The 27,203-nt window shown below is 39.8% G+C and overlaps 2 protein-coding genes across 2 annotated transcripts in view; both read right to left on the minus strand.

Annotated features, from left to right (window-relative positions):
* ppp3r1b (protein phosphatase 3 (formerly 2B), regulatory s1ubunit B, alpha isoform, b) overlaps positions 1–17,022 on the minus strand; it is a 42,259-nt gene extending 25,237 nt beyond the window's left edge. The window contains exons 1-2 of the mRNA XM_036557171.1: positions 16,794–17,022; positions 3,732–3,771 (exon numbers count right to left, since the gene is read on the minus strand). Of these exons, the coding sequence (XP_036413064.1) occupies positions 3,732–3,771; positions 16,794–16,796 (43 nt within the window). The 5' untranslated portion in view covers positions 16,797–17,022. The remainder of the gene's footprint in view (positions 1–3,731; positions 3,772–16,793) is intronic.
* A 2,773-nt stretch (positions 17,023–19,795) lies between these two features.
* Positions 19,796–26,654, minus strand: cnrip1a (cannabinoid receptor interacting protein 1a). Its single transcript, XM_036557833.1, has 3 exons — positions 26,354–26,654; positions 25,574–25,718; positions 19,796–22,252 (listed from the first exon to the last, which is right to left on the minus strand). Exons 1-3 carry the CDS (start codon positions 26,530–26,532, stop codon positions 22,088–22,090), a joined length of 489 nt encoding a protein of 162 aa, XP_036413726.1. The 5' UTR covers positions 26,533–26,654; the 3' UTR covers positions 19,796–22,087.
* Positions 26,655–27,203: the final 549 nt, after the last annotated feature.

The following is a 27,203-nucleotide window of genomic DNA, read 5'->3' on the forward strand; positions in this document are numbered from 1 at the left end:
GTATTAGTGTGTGTTGCGCTGGTACGAGTGGATCAGACACAGCAGTGCTGCTGGAGTTTTTAAACACTGTGTCCACTCACTGTCCACTCTATTAGACACACCTACCTTGTCAGTCCATCTTGTAAATGTAAAGTCAGAGACCATAGCTCATCTGCTGCTGCACAGTTTGTGTTGGTCATCCTCTAGTCCTTCATCAGTGGTCACAGGACGCTGCCCACAGGACGCTGTTGGCTGGATGTTTTTGGTTGGTGGACTATTCTCAGTCTGATCCACTCAGACCAGCGCAACACACACTAACCCACCACCACCACGTCAGTGTTACTGCAGCGCTGAGAATGATCCACCACCCAAATAGTACCTGCTCTGTGAGGGTCCATGGGGGTCCTGACCACTGAAGAACAGGGTAAAAGGGAGCTAACAAAGTATGCAGAGAAACAGATGGACTACAGTCTGTAACTGTAGAACTACAAAGTGCACCTATATAGTAAGTGGAGCTGATAAAATGGACAATGAGCGCAGAAACAAGGACATAATGTTCATAATGTTATGCCTGATCTGTGTATATGTGACATCAGTCTGAACAGATCAGCCCCTAAACTGACCCGCATGTGCAAAAGAACAATGCCTCCCGCGGCTCGTCCAGAGGTAAACAATCATTACTTCCAACGAACGGCAGTCGCTCCTGGGAGCTTTCGGTTTCATCTTCGCCATCATGAAACTTCACTGACTTACAGCTGGGCTCATCACACAGAATGTGTTCGAGATCGCTGTGCACATTATTTGGACACAGACTGGATAAATCTCTTCTAAGTTTGTGGTACAGAAACATCACCCCAAATGTTTATGAGTCTCAGCAGCACCTAATTATGATGAATGTCGAGTTGGACTGACGCAAAAGTTGCATGAATTCCCATCTGGCTGTTCAGACTGAGTCGCATTTCCACAGATCGGATCAGCATCGGATTTTAGTACCAAATATGAAAGCGTCTCAAATCGGAATTAAAAAAGTCAGATTCATTGCGTTTTTTGCTGTTCACACTGACACACAGAGAACACATCTGTGTCACATGAGAAGAAAAAAATCAGATTTGGGCCACTTTTACCTGCTGTGTGAACGTAGCCTTAGATGGAGCAAATGTGTTTGTTAAAAAGCTCAATTTAAAGATGTGTAGTTGTTAAAGAGAAAATACTGGATCACTATCTGACTGTACTCAAGGTTTCACTTTCAGTATCGGAAATGAAAAAATGGTATTGTGGTATTATTGATTCACCTGAACTTCTTAATACAATCCAAGGTGTGCTACAATCACAATATGTGGACATGAAGTAATCAAATACGTTACCATATCAGTACATTACTGAAAATAGAGGGAGGTATATTGTGGATAAAACAACTGCATGTTTCATTAAAAAAGAGAACATAATTAGTCCTGTTTATGGATTTTGTGCAGCGCATAACAGTTTCTGATGGCGGTTTTTAAATACGGCACTAATAATGCTTTGTGTCCGTGTCAAAATATCATGATGTGCATTATGTAAACATCATATCTTGTCCTTTGCTTTACCTTTTCATCGAGTAATTTTGAGACGATTCCCTGAACTGAAGCAAATGAACGAAAAACACAGAGTGTGAGCTGAAAGCTTAGTCTTTGGACATAAAAGCACAGTTCAGTAAAAGCTACGGCTGAATACGTTACGTTTAGTTTGACCAAGAAAGCGCAATTGATGCAGTATTGATGAACAGAATTGCGAAATGTCAAACACACTTTACCACCTGAAACCCACTGAGCCCTTTGTCATCTTCTCTGAGGCCATTTCACGGGAGGCCGCTTGAAACGCCCGTTTTGCCTGATGTACGAGACGTGTTTTTACTCGTGCATTCCTGAGACCTGAAGCTGCTTTGTCTGATGTCTGAAACCTGACGCTGTGGTCAGAGGATGTCCTAAAACGTGTCTGCCGCACTAAGTGTGTTTAACACAACAGCCCAGACCAGACCAGTTAGTTTTCAGGACAATTTCATCCATGTTAGGTTCAATAAATGTGATATTAACGAAGGATATCACAGCACCCAACATGTTCAAAAGTTCAGTCACATTAGCCACGTTTACATGCAGCCTGATAATCCGTTAATAATCCGACTAATAGCTCAATCGGAATAGAATACGTCCATGTAAACACCTCAATCGGAATAGTCTACTCCGATTGAGGCCATTCGGAATACAATTTCTATCCGATTAAACGAGGTGGGTAAACTTCTAAATAATCCGTTAAATAGAAGTATAATAGCCATGTAAACGCCTGAATCCGATTACATTCCAATCGGAACGTGTAAGTATGTTCTGCGCATGTGCGTCGCGTCATGGCGAAAGTTTATACCGCTCAACATGGCGGAGCAGAAATGATGTTCGCTGTCATGGTAACGTTTACTCTAAGAGCTACTCCACGCATGCGCGTCATTTTGCATCGGATTACTTGTAGTGAGCATGTAAACGAAGATTTTCCATCAGATTGTTGAATAGAGTGCATATAAACACCTCAGTCTAAATCTGTAATCGGATTGTATTCAATCGGATTGGCAAAAATCGTTGCATGTAAACATAGCCATTCACGGGTGGGAGCACTACTGTCTTGCTATGGTTTGCATGAAATAAATAAACAATGTTTTTTGAACTAGCAGTAAATGAGTAAAAGAGCTTTTAAACATTGTTGTGGACTGTTACGCCCTTAGTAACAATCTAATCACAGAATCTTCTGTAATAAATACATATGTGCAAAATATAATCAGTATTTTGTACATATCGTGCAGCTCTAATGCTCTAATGTACACGCACACAGCCTACTTAACTCTGATGACCTCTGCTCTGAGGGCTTTGGTCCTGAACTTCTGCAACAGAAGCTTACCTAGAAGTGTTTACACACTCTAACAGCAAGGCGGCAAACCAATTAGAAAACATGTAACCCCCTCTTACCCCTCCCCACCCCTCCCCGCTTCCACACACACACACACTAAAAATAAATGAGGCTGTCGCTCGTGTGTGACCTTTACCAGACAGGAGGCATTTATAGCCTCCGTCGCCACGCCAACGCCCTTCTGTCACTCAGCCTGGTCACTGCACATGCTCCGGTTACCCTCCACACCTGCATTACCTACTACATGGTCAGTTACACCACACTCACCCGCAGCCAGCTCCACTGCCCTCACCCACTCAACCCCACTGACCCAAGGTCAGTTCCGCTCCACTCACCCGCTCCACAACACTGACCCATGGTCAGTTCTACAATGCCCACCCTGCTCCACCACACTGACCCATGGTCAGTTCTGCTCCATTCACCTGCTCTACCACACTGAACCATGGTCAGTTCTACAATGCCCACCCGCTCCACCACAGTGACCCATGGTCAGTTCTGCTCCATTCACCTGCTCTACCACACTGATCCATGGTCAGTTCTACTATGCCCTCCCGCTCCACCACACTGACCCACGGTCAGTTCTACTATGCTCACCTGCTCTAACACACTGACCACGGTCAGTTCTACTACACTCACCTGCTCTATCACACTGACCCGCGGTCAGTTCCGCTCCATTCACTCGCTCCACCACACTGACCCACGGTCAGCTCCACTGCACTCACCTCACTCTACAACACTAACCCGACGGTCAGTTCTGCTACACTCTTCTGCTCTACACCATCTCATAAAAGGAGTGGAAGGACAGCAGTCCAAATACTTACAGTGCGAGCACATCTCCAAGGGATAACTTGCTTCATTTCCCTGAAAAGGGGACAAAAAAACAGATTAGAGAATGAAAAAGAGAACATTATAATTACTTGAAAAACAAAGGAGGTCAATAATCACTCTAATGAATGAGAGGATTAATAATCAAAAGCGGAACATATTCAATTTTTGAATGAGACGGCTTCACAGAGAGTGCCCTCAAGTGACCACTAGCTGTTAAACGGGACGCAGCCAGTGGAAAGGTCTCGAGACAGGAAACTCCTCTGCCACAGCCAACGTGGCTTAGCTAACAGGTTAATCAGATTTGGTAAGTTCCTTCTAAGCAGAGGTAAGAAGCACTGCAGAAGGCCAAGAGAAACAGGATGTGACATCACAGCTGACAAGACTTTTTACCAACATGGCTGCTCAAGTGTGACATACAATGTGCCAAAAAAGTATTGGTGACTGTTAGAGTCCCTGTGGACCAAACCAGGTTAAGTGTCTTGCTTAAAGTTACAACGGCTGAGTCTAAAGAGGCAAATTCTCTGACTGCAGTGTGTCAGCATGGAGCACAGATCTAATACCGGGTATCAGGCTGGTATCAGGACATTATCAGGATGCAGAAAACACTGAATTGAATACTGGAGAGAAAAAAAATAATAAATCTGATCCAATTCTGCAGTGTTTGAGCAGACGGATCATGATAGCTGACTTTTTGATGCTGATCTGGATTAAAAATAGCTAATTTTACAGATCAATATTTTAAAATAAGAAATATCAGCATCAGCATTGGTCAATACTCAAGATTTCAACGTTGGTGTCTAAAATACAGAAGTGAAATCGTGCACTCTCGAGCATGATAGAAAAGAGAAGCTGGTACATTTTTAACAAAATGCTTCATCCTAATCTGGGTAGGATTTTATACAGAAATCATTTCAAGGTCATCATAAAATACAGACACTTAAGGGTGTCAATACTGATTTTACCGACACCTGACCAGTCTATGGATTGTTTTGTTGATTAACTGAGTAATGAGACTTTCTTTTTTTTTTGAAAAAAGGTAAACCAACATTTGAAAAGTAACAAACGATGCTGAGAAAATTCCAGAAGACAATATATTTATAGGCACTGCTGCAATAAAACAACATATCTTTGCTGTCAGAAGAAAACCTCCTATCTCCAAAATGGTAACTTTACAGGAGAAGGAAAAAACATACTTTACTTTTAATGTAAGTCAATGGAACCAGACTTCTTTCCAAGCAGTTTTGGGCCATTTCTTTTAGTCCATTCTTCATGAAATTTACAAGCAATGTAAAGGACAACGGGTATTTACAAATTATGTCAAAAAACTAAAAAACGACAAAAATGGAGATACGAGGTTTTCTTACGACAGCAGCGATATAATACCATAATAATACAATTAATATTACTACGTAAAACAAAAAGCAAAAAAACATATAATTGGGTGTCCGTCAGGCACTGTTTCTTAATGTAGGGAGAATTTAAATCATGCCCTATGATCACACAAACTTCCACCTAATCACTGGCGATTCATCAAAACAGTCAACTATTATCAATTTTTTCATATGAAATAACTGAATAATCCTGATGGCGTTTGATTATATACACAGAACAAAGGAAGGTTCAACAACACAAACACCAAACCAAATAAAGAGCACCTGACATTTCAGCTACCATTCTGACAGAAGTTGCCGGATTGTAAGCACATCCCTAAATCCCAAGAGGCTTCAGCGAGCGCGTGTCCACAGACGCGCTTATTTCATTATGCATGAGAAAAGCACAACACTGCATTCCGCCAGAGAGAGGAAATTAGGCCAACCCACCACCGCCGTACTGCATCTCTTTGGGACAATGCAGGAAAATGAGGAAAGAAAGAAGGAAAGAAAGACAAAGAGAAAGAGAAGACAGGACAGGATTGAGACAGAAAGAGCGAGAGAGGGACAGAACGAAGGATGCAGAAGGCACAGGCTGAGATATTGCTGGGTGATTTCGATAAAATGTACTAGAACAATATTTTCTGAATGTCTCACTATTCTGGATATCATAGCTTTTACTCTGATTGGTCCATTTAGATCAGTTGTCTCTTAAAATTACACTAAAGGGAATATTATAGTGATGTACACTTTAATCAGACAGATTTGCTGTACGAAAAAGCACATTTTCTGTATAGAAATTGATATGTAATTGATTACTATTGGTATATAATTGATTGACATGTATACACACATATACACACAGACACCGATGTATATATACATACACACACACCGATCAGCTCCACTTACTATATAGGTGCACTTTGTAGTTCTACAATTACAGACTGTAGTCTGTCTGTTTCTCTGCACACTCTGTTAGCCCCCTTTTACCCTGTTCTTCAGTGGTCAGGACCCTCATGGACCCTCACAGAGCAGGTACTATCTGCGTGGTGGATCATTCTCAGCACTGCAGTAACACTGATGTGGTGGTGGTGGTGTGTTAGTGTGTGTTGCACTGGTCTGAGTGGATCAGACACAGCAGTGCTGCTGGAGTTTTTAAACACCTCAGTGTCACTGCTGGACTGAGAATAGTCCACCAACCAAAAATATCCAGCCAACAGTGTCCTGTGGGCAGCGTCCTGTGACCACTGATGAAGGACTAGAGGATGACCAACACAAACTGTGCTCTGACTTTACATCTACAAGGTGGACTGACAAGGTAGGAGTGTCTAGCAGAGTGGACAGTGAGTGGACACAGTGTTTAAAAACTCCAGCAGCACTGCTGTGTCTGATCCACTCAGACCAGCGCAACACACACTAACACACCACCACCACATCAGTGTTACTGCAGTGCTGAGAATGATCCACCACCCAAATAGTACCTGTAGTATAGATATCATTTAGCCCAGCATTTTGAAGCAGAATATTAGAGAGAGGGAGAGAGATATAGAGAGGTGCAATAACAGGATATTTCTCTAATTTTTGGAAAGGCTGGTGACCTTTTCCTGCTGCACTCCAGGTAACCCAGATAAACTGAAATAATCCTTCAATGAAAACATTATTGTTGATTGACAATTGTCATTGTTGAACCCTCCCATGTGGATCCCAATCTGTTCTCTTTAAAGGCCAGCACCACACACAATGTCCCTTCCAGTCTTCCTCTGTGACCAAAAGAAACAGCTGACATAGCACCATTCCCAAAAACCCATTTAACAGAATATGCTCGGCTGATATCACCTCCATACTTCTGCTGTTTTACAGCCTAGGAATATTCAGAACAAGTGTTTTGTCCTAGACGTTGATCCAAGTTATTACTATTGAGTATATCGAATTTCTGCTGATACACAGTCCAAGCCGGCATCAGTGCAGAATAACTATGAAATTACACTGACTCTGACCTTGCAGATTGGATCAGGATTTGAATTCACTGAAGACAATAACATGGAATTAACAGAGGGGTTTAAGTCAATCACATCTCTGAAGTCAGAATGTCATAGTTAATTGATAAAACCTGAGGAAAAATAAGGTGAGCTGACTTTTACCCTGTAAATGAACTGGCAGTAATTAGAGAGCACTTCTCATGATAAAGCACATTTTAAATTACTATTGTGTGCTATTACAGTAAGTCTGACGGACGTCCACTTGTGTGGCTTTTTTGTCTTTTTAAAAGCTTCCTAGATTCGTTTTTTTCAGTAAAGCATTTTGGGATATTTGAAAGACTACATATGGTTTGTTACTGTTCAGCAAAGTCCATTTTTTAAATCATGTAGCCTTTCCTAAAACATCACAGTAATTACTAAATCACTTGCTAATATAATTATAACTAATAGTGACAGTCCTACTCTGAAGTGTTCCTGCAGGATACACTATCGCCTTTTTGCATACTGAAGAGCTCAGCAGTATAGATCTGAATACCAACTGTTCAGAGATTGGCACTTCTATTCAAATACACCTGACATATACAGGCCTTGGGCTGTTTATCAGTCCCAGTGGATACTGCAGACAGACAAATGTCTCCATACATTGGAAAGGAGTCTTATCTTCTCTGCCTGTCCAACTAGATGCTCATCATACCCTGAGGGTATGTTCTCACTTAATATAACAAGTGTGCAGACGCAGGGACCAGCTTCCCTGTACCCACATAACTACTGAGTAAAATACGAAAATACTGATCCTGTATCAGTAAGCTTTACATAAAATACACAGTCTTTACATACTAAGCTTTTAATGATATACCTATGAACCCCAATGACATTCATAATTCCAATGACCATGTATGATCCCAAAGTAAATACGGGCTGCATTATACAGGCGAAAAAAACATAATGTGACTGCACAGCAACATACTGCGAGTGAATTCTGAAAGGGCTTGTTTGCATACTGTACTACTATATCACTACTGTGATATCATTGTAAAGGTCAATATAGCAATGATAACCAACAATGTACTGTGCAGCCCTAATATATATTTCACGTGTACATTGTGCACGTTCTTCTACTGCTGAACAGTGAAAGTGTTGGTGCAATTTCAATGTAATATTTATTCACACTGTACATTTTTTGGCACTACAAAGAAACACGAGGCTCAATAAAAATAATGAATAATATAATATAATAAAATCCCTGTGGTGAAATGAATTTAATGTGTGTCGGTGCTGTTCACATATTTTCAGTTCATTTTACCAGTACAGTGTTATAACTCTATGTCACTGATTTCATGATATGACATTTCCACTCTGTTGCATTCTTAGTTGAAGCTGCCCCTTTATGCCAAATCTACTACATGTACCCGTATCACGACCTTAGACAGACTAAATCACACAATGCTATCAAGCTGTGAGGGTGAAGCCCAGCACGAGCTTCCTCCGAGACACACGAAGCGCCGCCACATCTTTTCAAACACAACATCACTGGACAGTTCAACACACTTGGAGGAGAACACTAACTGCCAGCTCTGCTACAGTAGCTAACAGACCGCTAGCATCACACTGAGTGACGGGGGGAGAGGGAGAGGGAGGGCCATCCTACGCACCTAGAGAGAGCGTGGACAATTACGCTTTCTTGGACTCCCAGCCATGGATGGCTGTGGCGTCCCCACTGATCAAACTCATGATCTCCCGTGAAATTCATTTCTACGTGATTATTATGAAACCTCTCTTTAACCTTCAGAATGACACTGGCTGTTTCTGTTACTGTGCCTTTAAGACTGATGTTTGTAAATGACATCAGTTCAGATTGGCTCCTCTGTATTGTGTCTAATTCCAGAAGCAGTCCAAACTGAATCATTCCTTATAGCTTTCGTGTGAACAGGTGCACATATGTAAATACGCTGGTTTTCATGATCTCACAAAACAATAGATTCAAAAAGGGCTGTTTTCACAGCTAAGTTTCCTTGTATGTATGTATGTATGTATATGTATATATATATATATATATATATATATATATATATATATATATACATATATATATATATATATATATATATATACATACACACACACACACACATACATACATATATAAACTTTAATAAATGTTTTCTAAGACACTCTTTCAGCATAGAGTAGTACTCAGGAACATCTACATTGCCTGAAACGTGACACTGTAATATATGCAGAAAATTATCAGATTTTTTTTGCAGATATTTACTTAAAACATTATTGGCATTAGATAGATATTTAGATTTGACCTACATTTTAAACTGATATTTAATGATGTACTTACTGTATTTTGCCCACACTGAAATCGCATCGCTAGATGTTTTTCCCAACAATGTTCAGCCCTAGCCTTAATAATTATAACAGAAATAGCACATCTAAAATCAAGTCAGTGTTGAAAGGAGATTTCATCTGCCACCGCGTCTCACACAGCAATCTGGCAAGCTTTATCCTATGACACCGAACGCGACAAGGTCAAGTACTAGTCCACTTTGGCAAGCAAGCTGTTTGTTTATGAATGGACAACCTCTTTTTCTTGAGAAAAGACTTGACAAAGCAAATGAAAAAAGAGACATGCGGCTCTTTCGAAGCACACAAAGGGCGAAGAGTTCAAGCATCTCTTCTGTTATGAGAGACGGTGCAGTAAAAAAACAGAAGTGCTAAAGTAACAGGCATATTTTGGGTTCTCTTTTATGGTGTAGGCGGAGATTATGCTTAAGAGTAGAGGCTTGTGACTTGTGTCACTTTGTCAACAAACTTCAACCACGGCTATAATTGTACTCAGGGTTTCCTGTGCACTACTGTGTTCAGTGCACTTAGCCGTGAGCCCTAAATAAAACAAGTCAGATGAGGCCATGCGTTACAGTGATTTTAATCATAGTTACAGGAGGTTCAGCACAGAGTAAAATGTAAAACTATGTTAAATCACACGGTATAACTCAATTTTTTGATGGTTTTGGTATATATATATATATATATATATATATATATATATATATATATATATATATATATGTTTCCAATTTAAAAAACATGCTTAAGTACACCTGTTTTTGCAGATTAACAGTGGCTTATCATTTTTAACAAAGTATATCTGAAATATTTTTAATCATTTAAAATAGTAACACACAGATAAACCTTCGTCAGTATTGTAGTCTATTGTAGTCTTTCACATCTGAATATTTACAAAGCTAAAGTTGGCTTCACCAGTTGTTTGTCAGAATTAGCCAGAATTTTTATTGGAATTTTTTTGTTCCAACTTAAATGAAGCTGTGGTTACATTCGGCTGGGAAATTCAAGTAAGAAGCCAACGTCATCTAATTTCGACTAAGAAACCAGTTTGTCTAATTTCTTTGTCTCATGTCTCTCTGCACAATCATGCCTCCAACCTTCAGACATTAAAAAATATTACAGTCATTCATTCTATCAGTACCCAGAGAACGCCGTCTAATCGAGTCAGGTGTCTCCTTTTAGGCGCTACAAGACTAAACAGAAGTCCTCCGGGGCCAGATGCACCAGCTGTACGCAAGTTTAAATGTAGGCTAGTAAAAACATAAGTGTTTACTGAACGTAAGTGTTTTCAGGTTCAAGCACTACTAAAAAATCCAAACGAGCTGCACCATAGAATCTATTTTCAGTGTTGAGCTTAGTAGTTACTAAATGTTAACACCTCCCCTGAGTGGGCGTAAATACTAGGGAAATGACAACAGAAATGTCATAGATAGCAAAAAAAATGACCAAACACTTTCTTTGGTCAAGCTAAAGACAAAATGCTGCATGTTGCGATCTTAATACAGGTCAAATCATCACCCTATTTAAACCTAAAACTTAAAACGTGAAGCAAACAACCTCAGCTCCTCTTCAGTGATACGCAGCAGCTGCTGAAGCATCTAAACGGAGGCTGCCGCCATGTTGGATGGGCAGTAACGGTCGTTTAAAAAAGCTGCACATTCGGTTGTCGCAAATAAATATTAAAGAACAAATAGACAATGGCTACAAGTATTCAGCTCAACCTGTACACATCACTCTCTCCTATAATGGATATTTTTCCAATGAATGCAAAAAGTCAGCATGAGCTGCTGTTGTGTTTACATGGCAGCAGGTTTACTGATTGGTTCTGAACATGTTAACTTATGGATTGGTGGTGCAACCAAATTTAGTAAATGGGTAAACTGATGCTAACTAAGGTCTTAGTAAAGACTTTACTCACAAACTTAAGTATAAACTTATGCAGAACCAGTGCAATTTAGTCCCAGTGCGCAAGTTAGACTAAACTAACCTCAAAACAGCAGTCAATCCTGTCTGCTGCCTCGAAAACAAAGCAAACTACTGGTACAACAGACTAGCCAGTGGGTGCTGATCGGTATCAGTTGCAACAAAACTCACACTCGAGGAAGAATTTCAACTGGCACACCGGAGGAACCGGTTTTCTACGCATTACTATAATTAATTAGTAATACCTGTGATAAACGATTCTTTGGCCAAGAATTGACAGATAACAGTAGGCTGCAGCTGTCAAGCAACATAAAAATCACTACTTCATTAACAGGTTTTAATAATTTGGCATATATAGATATTAGAACCAACGTTTTACCCCTTCCCACTAGATCTAAGCATGTGACGTGTGCATTACGCAGAAAGGAAATACTACAGCCTTGCTAACATTAGCACAGTCCGACTGCCTCGTGCTATTTTGACTTTAAGGTTACACAGACAGCAAATTAAGTTAAAGTGGATTGAGGGTTTAGGATTACCTCATCTGGGGATAAGATCTCAACACGGAGTGAAGGAACGAGACAAAGAACAGGCAACAGAAGGAAGAGACATCCTAGTTTTCTACAGAAAGAAAACCACGTTCTGGAGCCTAAAGCTGACATCAGCTTACAATGCAAGTAAACAGTATACATTTTTGTGCACTTAAGTCCATTTTTATCATGGCCTTTTTTTAAAAACTTGCAAACCTATTTGATGACTGATATACTTGGTGTTCACAGCCCTAAATCTATTCAGTGAAACTCTGAAGTTTTCAAAGCTATATATGTAGCATCACTGTCCTATTCAAAAATATACAAGATTATTTATTTGTGAGATCAATGACATGTAAATTAACACATATATATATATATATATAACACTGTCTACATACATCATAACACTGCCTAACGCCTCTTATCAAGAGAAGAAAAACTATTATTTCAGGGACAGCACTAGTCCCAGGTCTTGCCAACCAGCTGAATCCTTATTATAAGTCACAGTGTGACAGATCATCACTATTGGATCACGATGTTTAATGCTTGGATGTCTGATGCGAGCAGATAATTAGACAAAAAAGCCACCAACTAAGTATATCATTAAATCTACTAATGTTTATTTTGTCTATTCTTTACTTTCGTGCACCTGCTATCACTTTATCTCTTCTGTCCTTTCAATCTTAAAACCAACCTGTTACAGCTGCATCCTCCCAAGAAAAGCTGAGTCACTGTGACATCATGTTCCCCTTCAAACAGACACTAACATCCACACAAACTACCAAAACTCACCTCAGCTGCCAGTTCATATGTATCTTACATCAGACATTTCTGAGGAGATCAGATATAAGATAATCCATCAGCATAGGGAAAGGTAACAACAAAGGAAAATAAGGGTAAAAACAAAAATCTGTGCAAGACCGACCTGGCAGACCACCAAAACTGTCCCATCAGATGAACAGTACTTAAAGCTTTCATCTTTAATAGACCGAAAAAAAGGAAATGTGTTTCTGTGCATCCGTCCACCTGGTCAAGAATCTGTCAAGAATCAGTTACTTAGATAAAGTAAATTTGCACTAAAACACTGATCTGATATGGAGAGTGAGGTTTTATGGACTAATGAATCTAAATATGTAACTGGGATTACTGTGAAAAGCAGAAAATGAAACCAACATCTGAGACTGAACTTTTGAGATGTGGAAAAATGTCTTTACAGATTTCTTTGAAAGCCTTGAAGAAAATTAAGACTGTAATGAGGGCAAAGTGTGGGTACACTAAATACTGAAAATGTTCATATTATCTTTAGTTGTTGAGTCTTCTGTGTAATTTATATTAAATATGTTTTTTTGCTTTTTTAACTTTCCATTAAGCCGACAAATGAATGACTTGTACTTAGTGGCCGCTTTTGAATGAATTAAACCAAAGCGCTGCATCTTTAGCATAGTGGATGTGCAACAAACCTCAAATTAGATATAGCAGCTATAGAAGAAACCTCATGATTATGATTTACTGCACTTCCCACTATAAGCATAAAATAAGCACGTTGACTACAGAAACTGGTATGAATCCTGCAATACTGATGAGACACACTGGACTGTATTGGCGCCAACACTACCTTTATTAAACAGACAATATAGGAACTGTTTCTTAGTCATGGTCATTACTGTAACATGACAATTATATAAATCATCCATAACAATATAATATAAAAATAAACAAGAATTTTGATGCATGACCATCTCCACTATGGGTCGTTAGCCTCTAATGAACCTTTGTTCACAGTACCAATGTTTTTGGTCATCATTACTATGAAACAAGGGGTGCCTTAACAGTACTGGTAGCAGAGAAAAAAGTTGGTTATATCACTCGTATAAATACACGGACAAATAAATAAAATAATAATACAAGGCTTCAAAGTGTTAATAGAGAATCATTATGAATGGAACAGCGATTCAACGATTAATCGATGTATCAGCACATCCCTGCAGAGCACAGCACAGGCAGAAACGGCCATTTACACATTGCTGAAGACCAATACTGATCGGTTTGAAAGCCTACCGAGATTTCCCGAGGCCTGACCCCCACCTCCCTTCCCCCAAGAACGGGAGGTGATCAGATCAACCTGGATCTGCGGTCTCCATGGAGACTATTCTTAGACCCAGAGAAAAAGTGAGCAGCTCTTAAAGTGGGCTACGAAGCCGGAGGGTTCATGAAGAATCCTGTGTGGCCTATTTCGGCGCAGGCGAGTACACCCGCCACACACAGTCGGATACGGACGAGGCTTTTCCAGAACGTTCTGATCCAAAAAGTTTCGGTCAGTGGGCCACGCATAGAGGTCGCTCCATCCATCAGATGCAGCAATTTCAAGGCCTCTGGAACGCCACAATGAAACGCACCATAAATAGACAGAGCTTCACTTCTGAGAAGAGCACACAAAGTGTGCGTGCCGATAAATGGCACATTAAAGCAACGCTGCTCGTCTCATCCACCTGCTCATCCTTGCCTTGTCTAAAAGTAAAGGGCTGCTATTTTCACTACGGCATTTGCTTTCAAAACATTCTTTGGTGACAATTTGTGAAATTTTCTCAATATTATGCAACACACTCAGATCACAGACATGTCCAAATCACCAGCGCTCATCCTTGCCTAACTCCAAATGGCATCTGAAAGCACAGAGCAGTTATTTTAATGACATTTCCTTTTAAAGACTTTGGTAGAAATGGGTGAATTTTTTATTTTTTTTTAAATATTACACACTGTGCTAGAATCAAGGACACGTCTGAAGAGCCACTGCTCATCATACCTAACTACGGGCAATAGCAATAGTTGCTACTGTTTGTATGGAATTTGCTTTTAAACCAAGCTTTGGGGAATAATAATCCAAAATATGTGGTGCAGCACAATCGAGATATACAAAATACCACGGCTCATCCTTAAATAAGCACAGAGCTGCTATTTTAATACGGCATTTGCTGTTTGAAATGACTGAAATTTACTCAACACTTCGCACTGTATTAGAATCACAGACACGTCCAAATTATCACGACTCATCCTACCCAACTATAAATGTTGTTTAGAAGCACAGAGCTGCTATTTTCAATATGGTATTTGCTTACAGCCAAACACTGTTTAAAATGAGTAACATTCAATTCTACGCCTTGCTGCAGAATCCAAACGATGTCCAAATGATCACTGCCCATCCTGACCATCTCCAAATGGTGTCTACAAGCACAAAGATACAGCACTTGCTTTTGAACCAAACTTTGGTTAGAATTAGTATGACCTTCTCAATTTCACACACTGTAGCTGAATCAAGGAGACGTCAAAACGACCACTGCTCACCCTCTCCTAATTCCACATGGTTGCTGTTTTTACTATGGCATTTGCTTTTGAACTTCGATATTATGCACTGTAGCTGAATCAAATCCAAACGGTGTTTGCAAGCAAGGTGGTGCTGTACTTAACGCAGCGTTTGCTTCTGAATCAAACTTTGGTGAAAACTAGTCCACACTGCGCACCATAGCAGAATGAAAATGTCCAAATGGTGTTGATGAGTGCAGGGGTGCTATTTTCAATACTGCATTTGGTTTTGAACCAAACTTTGGTTAGAATCTGTATGATTTTCTTAATGTTATGCACGATAGCCGAATCAATGAGATGTCGAAGCTGCCACTGTTTATCCTTACTTGAGTCCAGACAGTGTCTACAAGCACTAGGCTGCTATTTTCAATATTGCATTTGGTTTTGAACCAAGCTTTGGTTAGAATTAGTATGATTTCCTCAACATTATGTAGAGTAGCTGAATTAATGAAGTGTCAAAGCTGCCACTGTTCATCCTCACCTGAGTTCAGACAGTGTCTACAAACACAGTGGTGCTATTATCAGTATTGCATTTGCTTTTAAACCAAACTTTGGTTAGATTAGTATAATTTACTCAATATAATGTACAGTAGCTGAATTAATGAGGTGTCAAAGCTGCCACTGTTCATCCTCACCTGAGTTCAGACAGTGTCTACAAGCACAGAGGTGCTACTTTCAATATTGCATTTGGTTTTGAACCAAACTTTGGTTGGAATTCGTGAGTTTTTCTTAATATTTTAACAGAACCATGATACAAACTCCTATACCTTGACAAGCAACACAATGCAAGTCGAAGGAACTACTTACATGGTAATTTAACAGCTGTAAGGCTGCACGGCATCTAATCACAATCTGAATCAACGTGTTAACCTAGCTAACCTAGCTCACTTCAATCTGAACTCATTTCCTACCAGCCAAACACACACATACACAAACAGTAGCCAGCCAGTTTTCCTTTAGCAGACGTAAACCCGGTCCCTAAACGCCTTTTTCGTGCACGAAACATTTTAAACACGCGTACTGCTCTTCTGTATTGACATTTGTGTTCATTTTACACGCAAACGGGCTCTGTGCTGCTAACTTGACAGTCCATCGACACAACAGCAACAGCAAGTCAGTGTAGCATAAACCACCTAGCCTACCAGTGACTGCAGCCGCGTTTCTGGACTTTTCCTCCTTTATCTACAGATTCGCTGCACACTCTGACCAGCCCGATGTTAAAATAGCACACAGGCATTCAGCAGAGTCGTTGTAGACGCGTTTAAATGTCAGACTGACCGTTAGTACCGCACACAGGCAGGCTAGTCGACGGTAACCGCGGGCCACGGCTCTGTTTTTGTCAACACAAGCTGCGATCACGACACGGCGGCAAACACTCTCCTTCCTCGACATACAAAGCGATCTGCGCTGAAAGCGAGGAAACCAAAAGCCCCGGACGAGGCCCCGGAGCGGGTGTGTGGCCGAGAGGCTAACGTTCACGGCTGAAGCACAGTTAGCCGCACCGTCCGTCCGATGCTAACTGACGCTAGACTCACCATTCTGTCGGTCGGGCTGTCCGCGCCTCGCACACGATTTCACTCGATGGAGAAGAGAAGGGAGGCTTTTTCCGGGGAAGGTCGCCGGTTCTGGTACCGTCTCTCCGACCCGTCGGCTGGTATTTCGGTATCTGAGTCGAGGGATGACGGATTCACTGCGGTAGGGCTCGGGAGATCCGCAGCGCAGCGAGGGGGGAACAGGCGGCAGAGTGGGCAGAGCAGGGAGGAGCGAGAGGGAGAGGGGGGGGCAGGGGGAGGGGCGTTAGTACAGCACATCCGGGGATTTTTCTCCCTGTGTGTGCGCCTGCTCAACACAGTCAACAGTAGTGTACGTGTGTGTGTTCTTGCATTGCTATACTTGTGAGGACCCCATGTCCTCACTATGATAGGACTACATGAAATTTTTGCTGGTCCTCACTTGAGCATGTGTTGTTTTCACCACAGTTACTTTTTTTGTTTGAAAACTAACAGAACAGAAAAATTGCCTTTTGGGTACTGAGGTTAAGGTTAGGTTTAGGTTTAGGTGTAGTATTATTTGGCTACAGTAACACAAAAATCAGTAGAAACCTATAGACGCCCTCACATGTATAGCAAGACAAACGTGTGTGTGTGTGTGTGTGTGTGTGTCTATGCCAAAAGTTTAACATCTCTAAATAATGGCTTAATTAGAGGAAAGTTTGACTTACTATGTCGAAATAATAACATATTTTCCAAAAATCTTGACTTACTATGTAGAAATAATGATTTATTTTCTCGAAATGTTGACTTACTGTGTAAAAATAATGAAATTTTCTCAGAATTTTGACTTACTATGTCAAAAGAATGACATATATTCTTAAAATCTTGACTTACTTGTAGAAATAATGACATTTTCTCAAAATTCTGACTCAGTCTGTTGATATAATGGTGTATTTTCTTAAAATCATGACTTACGATGTGGACATAATGACATTTTCTCAAAATACTGACGAGATGACTTCTCAAAATTTTGTTTAGCATCTCGAAATAATGACTTATCATGAAGTTATGCTTTTGAAAATTATGAGATAGTAAGTCAAAATTTAGAGAAAATAAGTATTTTGAGATACTAAATGAAATGCTTCAGAAAATAAGTCACTATTTTAAGACTCTACATCAAAATTTGGACATGTTTCTGCTAGAAAAAGGAGGAAAAAGTAATTTTTTTTCCTCCTCTGCCTGGTGGGAATGAGCTTCCGTTGGGTTTGAGTCAGGTAGAGAAAATATAGCTACATTAACGTTGTGTGTGCACAGACTCTGGCTAGAGTCATTATTTAACAAAGCGATGACGAGCAAAATTGTCAAAATATCATATCACAGTCAACATTTACAAAATATAAACAATTTACCAAAAACAGTAGGAAAATCAAAGTTAATATATATAAATAACATAATCGCATTTTTGGCTAACATCCAATCAGCTACATCTTATAACGTTCTGTTCTGATTACTGTTAAAACCAACATCACTGGTTGTTTTTAACAGACTCTAGTAACTCTAACAACATTCAGTTGATGATCAGAAGTACAATAATGGGGTGTGTCTGTGTTAAAATGGTTCTTCATGAGGCTTGATGGGTTTAAATATGAAAACATTTAAATATAATAATTTTCAGGAGAAGGAAAAAACCTTCTTAACCCTTGTGTGGTGTTGATGTGTTTGTTATTCAGTGGTCTGGTGGACGCACCACATTATTGTTTTTTAAAATCAATACAACCATAACAATTTATGTAAAAATACAAGGTGTTTAAAAATCACAAGTGGCCAGGGTAGGGTTCTCCTTTAGCAGCTGTAGCCAGTCAGCAGCCTGTCCATGTTGTCCACCCTTACACACACACACACACACACGTACACACATATATAAACATACACACACAGACACACACACACTAACAGCAGGCCATGTAGGAGGAGAACAGAGTGAAGGACACAGCACCTCCAAACTTTTATTCTCTGCGGGTTCACCCAACACCACATGTGTAATATAAATGTGGTGGGGGGTGAACAGAGTGAAGGCACTGAAAATGTGTTATTTGATATGTTCTTCACAGAAAATGAGCAAAGACCAAGGAATCTGAGGTTGAAATAATAATAAATCACATTATTTTTTCTTTCGGTAAACATCGAAAATGGGTCCCACAGATCTGAACACCACACAAAGGTTAACTAATAATGGAAGTTAATGTAATAAGATATTTTTCCAATTAATTTTAGACCATTTCTGTTGGTCCATTCTTTATAACATATTAACATAATGCAAAAAGTAACTATAAAAGTTTTTGAATTATGCAGGAAAGTGATAAAATTTGTAATAACTATAGTAATAGTCACAGTAATAACTTTCTGTGAAGGATGCTTTGGACGTCTCATTCATCACCACCACTGTGAACAATTTTGACTCTGTGTCTCTGTAGCAATAAGCGTTTCACATCAAACAATGACTCAATGACTTGCTTACATTTTAATGAATAATTATGCAGAAATTTTGGAAAATCAGTAGAATTCCCCTCGAAATACCTGTGACTACAAATACAGGACCGGAAACCGGATTCAAGGTACAGATTTGAAGACCTCTGCTGTATACAGTTTCCCGCTATCCATTTTATCATTATTCATTTCCAAATTGCAGTAACATGTATTTGTTTCTATGTATTTTTTTCTTGCTTGTTCTGCTGCCCTTGCACTGCTTTGTTTTACTAATGATGCATCATCACTGTCCTATCAAAACCTTGTAACTTCATTTTTTAAACCTGATTTCATAACAGCAGCTGCCCTTTACGTTGTGTGAACATTTCATGGGTAAAGGGCAAATACAAATGGTCCAAAATGGCTTGAAGCTACTAAAAATGTGTTTAGTACTAAATGTATATTGAGGTACATTAAAAGTTAAGAAATCTTTTCCTTCTCTAGTAAAATTACCATTTACTAATGGTAAAGGTTTTGTTATGACTATGAAAATATGCTGTGTACTGAGACAACGCAGAGACCTTTTAAGCATTACAGCCTTTTTATCTTACAAAAGAAGTCAACAGTTTGGCTCAGAATCACACAGAAATTTCATAAATAAAAAAAATCTGATACTCATAGAGAAATATACACAATTACCACACAAGCCAATATAATAAAAGCATGAATACAAGCAATAAGTCATGAGATGCTTCAGTAAACTCAGAATTAAAGGCCCACTCCAACCGCTTTGCTGCCATTTGATCTAGATTTTTTTAAACTTAGAGACGTTTCTCTACACACAGACTTCTTTCTCAACTACAATGTCCCATAATTTAGCAGCACCGTCAATGATCCTTCTTCATCTCACTTGGGGGAACTTAGAGAGCGTATGCCAAGGTCGCTACGGAAGAACATAACAGTTTAACCATGAAACACAAATTTAAACACATTTGTACTCTGTGATTCCAGTAAATCAGATGAATTCATCGCTAATTAACACAAATACAAGTGCAGTGGACCTTCAATTCTTCATCACTGTTCGTGGCATGAAGAGGTAGGCAACTTAAAAAAGCACTGAAGAAGCGATTAACATCTATAAAAACAAAAATAATCTGGAAACATGTCAAACACTCTTTCACACAATAAATACACACACCATTCACTAATAAATAATGACCAGTGCTGGTCCCAGAAGATTACAACGTCCACTGATTGGTCTTTTTTATATTACTTCATATCAATAAACTGGTTCAAATGTATAAGTATATGCAGACAGCACCCTTTATGAGCAAGCATTATTGAGCACTGCCCTTCTCATAGTACAGCTAAAATACTGGAGTTACTGCATGCCTACAGTAAGGCATTATGCTGAAAGGAAGTTTTATTGTATTGGTAACCAAGACAGGGACAGAAAATGTACTGTATAATTTTGGGTGGCTGTGATATTAGTCCAAATTGACTACACAGCACTAGCTTCGCTACTTAGCTGAACTATGTTGTTATAGCTAACTGAAGCTAAGCAGGTAAGAAACAATGATGTATTTACCACCTGGCTAATGTTAGCATGAGAAAAATAACTAATGAGAACTTAGTTTTTGTCAAAATGCAGAATGTATTATTTGAAATTATATTAATTTAGTTTGACTAGTGTAATCAAGCTAACGTCAGCATGGTGCCATCAAGCTAACGTTAGCATTTGTTGTGCTTTCCAACCCGTCAAGCTTCGATTAGCTACAACAACACAGTCAAGCTTGGTACCGCAGTATTTTAAACTGGAAAGTCAAAGTTAGGTAAGAAATGTAGACCCAAACTTTTTTGTTTAGGGCTCATCCAACCTAGCAACAGTCGGCATAACACAATGCATTTGTGGGCGGGGCATGGAGAGGTCAATTCACTATACATCTGACAAGCAGGCAATGAGGGAGTTCTGCTGTAACGCACACAAATGTATCATACAGTTCAGGTATCCAGTATGTATTGGGGTTACCTGAGGTTTGTTATGTGTTGTGTCGATGCTGATAGGAAAGGGCCCAGTCACACAGAAGAGTTGCAGTGCAAATAGAACATCATTGGTAGAGCGAGCATCTCTTCGAACACTCTCTCTCACAGTTAAAACGATTGTAACACTATGAACTCTTTCAACCCCTTAAACCCTAAGAGTCCATACGGGCTCACGCTTCAGTTCATAACTACATTTCTTTCTGTATGTATCTCCTAAATGACTTTGCAATCACTGGTACATTTTCACACGATGTAAGGAGCAGCTGACATTTCAAACTGGCTAAAAATATATATAAAACGACTATTATTAGCAAATATGGAGACTTTATTTGTTCTGTCTGTGATCTTAAATATTGGTTTCATAGTAGTTACTGAATAAAGCCTCTTAAAATGTATAACTGAATGATAAATTTAGGGTTCAAGGGGTTAAAATTGTGGTCCTTGATTGAATAATGTGTCAAACAATCAGCATGCATAATCGATTACACGAAAAACAACGTTCCTTCGTTCATTGGTGTACAGAGCTGATCCCGTAGACTGAAGGCCCTCTTCTCTTTCTGTTAAAGGAATACCTCATTCAGAAATGCTAACACGCTAACAGGAATGGAAATTGGCCTTTGTCAGTTAGCATTGTACAAATACATCATGCTAACAGGTCGCACATTTTCCCCCCGCTGTTAGCAGTGTTAGCATCTTTGGCTAGAATTTTCCTTTAAAAAACAGACTCCTCCGTCCAGTACATAAACTGCCCAGTGATGGTTACTGTCCACACAGGTGTCGTGCTGCTGCGCTGTGCTTCAGCCAGTTATTGCTAGGATGGCTGTCTCTTACTGGAAGACCTCCTTGTTGATCCACATCAGGCTGCGCGTCTCGTTGGGCTTCACCTCGTACTCGATGCAGGTGAATTTGTTGCCGTACTGACAGTGTTCACGCTTGTAGTAGTTGTAGTACTTCACCTGCCAGACTGTTTCAAAGACTCCCGCGTCCTTGAACTGACAAGAAGACAACAACATTGTGTTACTAACCTGGGCTGCGTTTGAGAGCTAAAGGCTCTTCTTTACTTTTCTCTGCTGCCCTGTTTTGCTGTAAACAGACAATATGTTACATGCAAACAACATCCTAACATGATAAATATATAGAAATAAATAGAAATGCAGATAATCTGGACTGCTGGGATGCTTAAATCTGTAATCGATCAATCAAACTGCATGAAAAAAATGCTTTAATCAGACGATCCTATTAATAGCCTACGCGCTTAAAAAGATGGTTCTTTAGCAAAGGCAATGGTTCTATTTAGAACCATGGGTTCTATATGGAACCATTTCATGCTTAAATGGATCTTTGCATGGTGAGATGGTTCTTCAGATTGATGGAGAATGAGTTGTATATGATTCTATATGGAACCTTTTTGAAAATGATTCTATATAGCACCAAAAAGGGTTCTGCTATTGTTACGATGTCAAGCTTGTAACAATAGAGGAAACCTTTTTGGTGCTTCATACAATCACTTTCACTCATGGTTCTAAATAGAACCATTGCCTTTACTAAAGAACCCTTGAAGAACCATCTTTTTTAAGTGTGTATACAGATTTTTATGCTAATAAAGTCGTTTCCTTTAATCTTTTTCATTTTGTTTACACCGAAAGCCAAAGCCATAACATTGCACAGCAATATTTAAAGTACAAATGCTTTTCTTCGCTAGAGATTTTGTGCTAGTGAGCCTGATATCTTCACTATGTTATGTTAGCACTGCTAGCGGAGCAGCTCTGCTCTGCACTGTATTGGATTTTGATGTCAGCTCTAGTTTAAATACAGGCATTTTAACACTGTAACAGGCATGTAAGTGTCATATTCTTTACCTGGTAAGTTACAGTATTACGTAACTCCTTCTTTGAAGGCCTGAGCTCAATGTCTGTCTTTTATTATTGGCCTGTTAGTCTGTAAGCTTTCTGCTGACCTGCTCAGGCTTCTCTATTTAGGGCAGAACATATCCAGTTATAAAGAGAACACACAGTGTAAACCAGTTAAAGAGGGTCTATTAGCAGCAACCAGGGATGTTCAACTGGCAATTTTTCATCTGGATGCATTTTATGAGGCACAGTTTTCAACGATAACAACAAGGCCTTTCAAGGAGTTGTTATGAAGCCACACTGTGGTTTCTCGTGAGGTAGGTGCTTCTAAGATTCCTGTTTTTTGTCATTGAAACAAACAGAAATATGCTGGAAGTGCCGACTCTAATCTTCCAAAACAGAATGCAAATCAGTGTAATTATTTATTATGTAATTACATAACTAAATAGTATGGCAAGATGACGTTAATTAACCTAAGGGTTAAGCTTTTTAAACCCGCATTTTTGGAAATCATCAAGAAATCATACATTTCTGTACAGCTAAATCCTTGGTGTTTTTAAAGGGGCTTTCTGGCCCAAAAACTACCATTTAGTATGTTATTTCTCTTGCTATATAATATCTTGTAGCACAGCACTGTATCCCTTAACATCATCAATATAACAGAATTCATCTTTTGTATCTTTTTTGCATTGCTGTCCATCAATGTCCTCTCACTACAATACCCAGCATGCATTGTGCAAATAAATCATACAAACATTGGGAATCCCTACCCCTACTGCGATAAAGAAATCCACGAATGTAAAGGATAGTAGATGTGATATTTGGCCTCCTAAACTAGGGAATGAGGGGTCAATTTGAGACACTAATAAAGAACAGAATAACGTTGGTATGCATTAACACTGTACACTGTAACACTGTAATTGCAGTCACAAGTTGCTAATTTTCTTGCTTCTGTACTTGAGAAAACGAATCGGGTTGAGGGGAGGCTTTATCTGCTGTAGTAACAATCATTAAAAGCTGCGAACCAAACTGTGATGAACTCACAGAAAATTCTCAGCGTTCATTTCACTCTCACAGCGTTCATTTGTACCCAAATATCTTAAATGGGTGGCACTTAAATGTATTTAAATGTGGCACTGCTGGTCCTTTTTTGCCTGTTCCAACTTATCAGATATCAGAAAACTAAATATTGTGACGCTTTCTGTATCATGAAAATATCCAGAAGTATCATGATATTATAATTTTCCCATATCGCCCGCCCTGCTACGATATAAATTTCACAACAAGTTGCAGAAAAACCATGCTTTACATTTTAGCCATGTTTTTGTCGTTGTTTGGTATCAAAATAATCAAGAAAAAGTCAGCAGAGAAGACTCAAACTTGCTGTTACAGAAACTAAATCGAACCAATGTGTAATTATTTATGTGACTTATATGTAATCACATCAATTTTAATAGTACAGCAAAATAACAGTAACTACTCTAACGGTTAAGCTCAAAAACATCATTTTAAAGCAGCAGGGTTGGGATTTTAAAATGTACTTTAAACAAATGTTTAATACAAGAGATAAATAATGTTTATATAAGATTGTTAGAGCGGTTGGCCTTTTGGTCACCATAGATAAATTACATTTTGTTGCTGGTTGGTTTGATTTGTGGTGCATTTTGCGATGCAGAAAATGGGTTTGGGCCCACGCTGGTCTTCTACATTATGACATGCATGCTATGCAGTGCACTAGGATCGTTTCTTCATTTGGACACCTATGGCAAAAACATTTAAAAGACGTTTTTACGATACACATCATGATATTTTGATAGACTGCACTTGCACTGCTACATCTTAAAACCTGCCATCAAAACCCTGTACAATGATTTTTATGCAACATTTCACATACTGTGCTGCACAACATCCAGTTAAACAGACCTGATTAGTCTCTCTTTGTAATGAAACATGCAGCTGGTCACTGCTGTACTGACAACATCCACTATATGCTCAAAGAAGCGTATTGTTTATCACGATAATGATAAAATATCGTCAAATTGCCCCTAAAAATGTCTGGAATCGCAGTTAGTTCCATACACTCTCAGAAAAAAGGCTCGAAACTGTCACTGGGGCAGTGCCCCTCTTGTCACTGGTGTGGGACCCTCAAGGGTACATCGCCAGTGACCTTTAGTCAGGGAACATAACTGTTCTATGATCCATTGAAATCATGTTTTCTAAGTTGTATTGACTCCACACACCCCGTCTCATCTCCAGGCTTTCATTTTATTGTTCTGATTTTAAACATTCGGTTATGAAAAGGTAAAAATATATACTTTTCACCTGGAAGACCTTATTTAAGGTACACAATTGGACCTTAAAACCATTGTTGTACCTTTGAAGGGACATTTACATTGTTGTTACCTTGATGAACAAAAACAGTGTACAGTCAGTATGAAGTGCAGCCTATAAACGATGGCTCACCTGTATGGAGACCTGCACAGGCTGCCTGTCACCGCTTTTGGTGTGTGGAACCCCCTCAGTGTCGTAAAACCCATAGTACACGACCGATTCGTCATCTTTGGACTGCTCCTCCAGAGGAAAGCTGTTTGCGCCGATTCCCATAGAGCTGAAAAGACCGATTAAACGAGATAATCAATGGTCAGTTGATAAAGTCGCCTATATTTTAACACCATCTGTTTTCTTTTTCACAAACAGCTGTAGATTCAGGTACTAATGGGGCATCAGGTAATACAAGAGTGTGTGAGGCATTACGGGACATGCAGGTTATTGACTCTGAATGTTCTTCACCATTTTTAAAGTATATAATGCTGTAAATAGGCTTATAATAAAAGGGCCCATTTCTGTTTGCTCTTTTAGACAGAATCCACTAGTTAACCTCAGCTAAACTGGTGTAAAAGGGAGGCCCCTGTGCTGGATCTGTCCCTGGATACACCCTAAATGCTCAAAATCTACCTATTTGTGGTTGAACTGGTTACACAGACTCGACGTGCAACGCCTTTAACGCATTTTCTTCACCAGATACAGGAGATAAACCGTGTTATCGCATGTCTGCCCTGATACCCTGCTGTCCACACCTCAGGTGCCCATCACCACTCCCTGTTTCTGTTCATACACGGTGCTGAATGTAAATGAAAGCGCTCTGCAGGCCACAGGGCGAGGATGCTGTTTCTACCACAGCTAAAAGCGAGCGCGTTATTCAGGCATTAAACAGGATGGACAGCAGTCCAGCTCGGTCCTTACGTGGCCTCCGCCTTGCCCGGTTTCATCACCACCTCGATTTTGTATTTCGACCCTGTCAGCAGTTTTATCGTCCTCGTCTGTCCGAACCGCGACCCGTCCGCCTTGAAGAACACGGGTCCGTCGTTGGGCTCCAGCTTTAAGGACACCGAGATGTTTATTAAGGGCGGAACGTCGGCCATGACTGAAAAAACAGAGCGAATGAGTGAAATGAAATAAATAAACGTCCGTGGTCTATTTCTGTCGAGGGTTTCCTGCAATTAAAGGGATGGTGGACGGTCCCAGCAAGCGACGCTAGGATGGAGGATTTTTATTTGTTTTCCCCACCCGTATTCGGACAGGTCCCGCCCCTGCGCTGGGATTGGCTAACAGGATTGGCTAGAATAGGCTTGAGTTGGCTACAATTGGCTAGTGCAATTAGGTAGATATGGCTAGGACTATCTGGCAGAACTGGCTAGGATTAGCTGGAAATTGCTTTTCGGATTAGCTAATAAGCCTGGCTAGAGTTAGTATAAATGTCCAGTGTGATCAGCTGTCAGGACTGGCTAGAGTGGGCTTTGTCTGAGTATAAATGTTTAGTAGGATCAGCTGTCAGGGCTGGCCAGAGTGGGACTTTGTTTGAGTGTAAATGTCCAGTATAAATGTCCTACTAGTTGGACTGGCTAGAGTGGGCTTTGTTTGAGTACAAATGTCCAGTTGGATTAGCTATCAGGACTGGCTAGAGTTGGCTTGGTTTGAGTACAAATGTCCAGTAGGATCAGCTATCAGGACTGGCTAGAGTGGGCTTGGTTTGAGTATAAATGTCCAGTAGGATCAGCTGCTGATCCTAGGATCCCTAGGACTGGCTGGAATT

The sequence above is a fragment of the Colossoma macropomum genome, unplaced genomic scaffold, assembly GCF_904425465.1.
Source record: "Colossoma macropomum unplaced genomic scaffold, Colossoma_macropomum, whole genome shotgun sequence".
Lineage (NCBI taxonomy): Eukaryota > Metazoa > Chordata > Actinopteri > Characiformes > Serrasalmidae > Colossoma > Colossoma macropomum.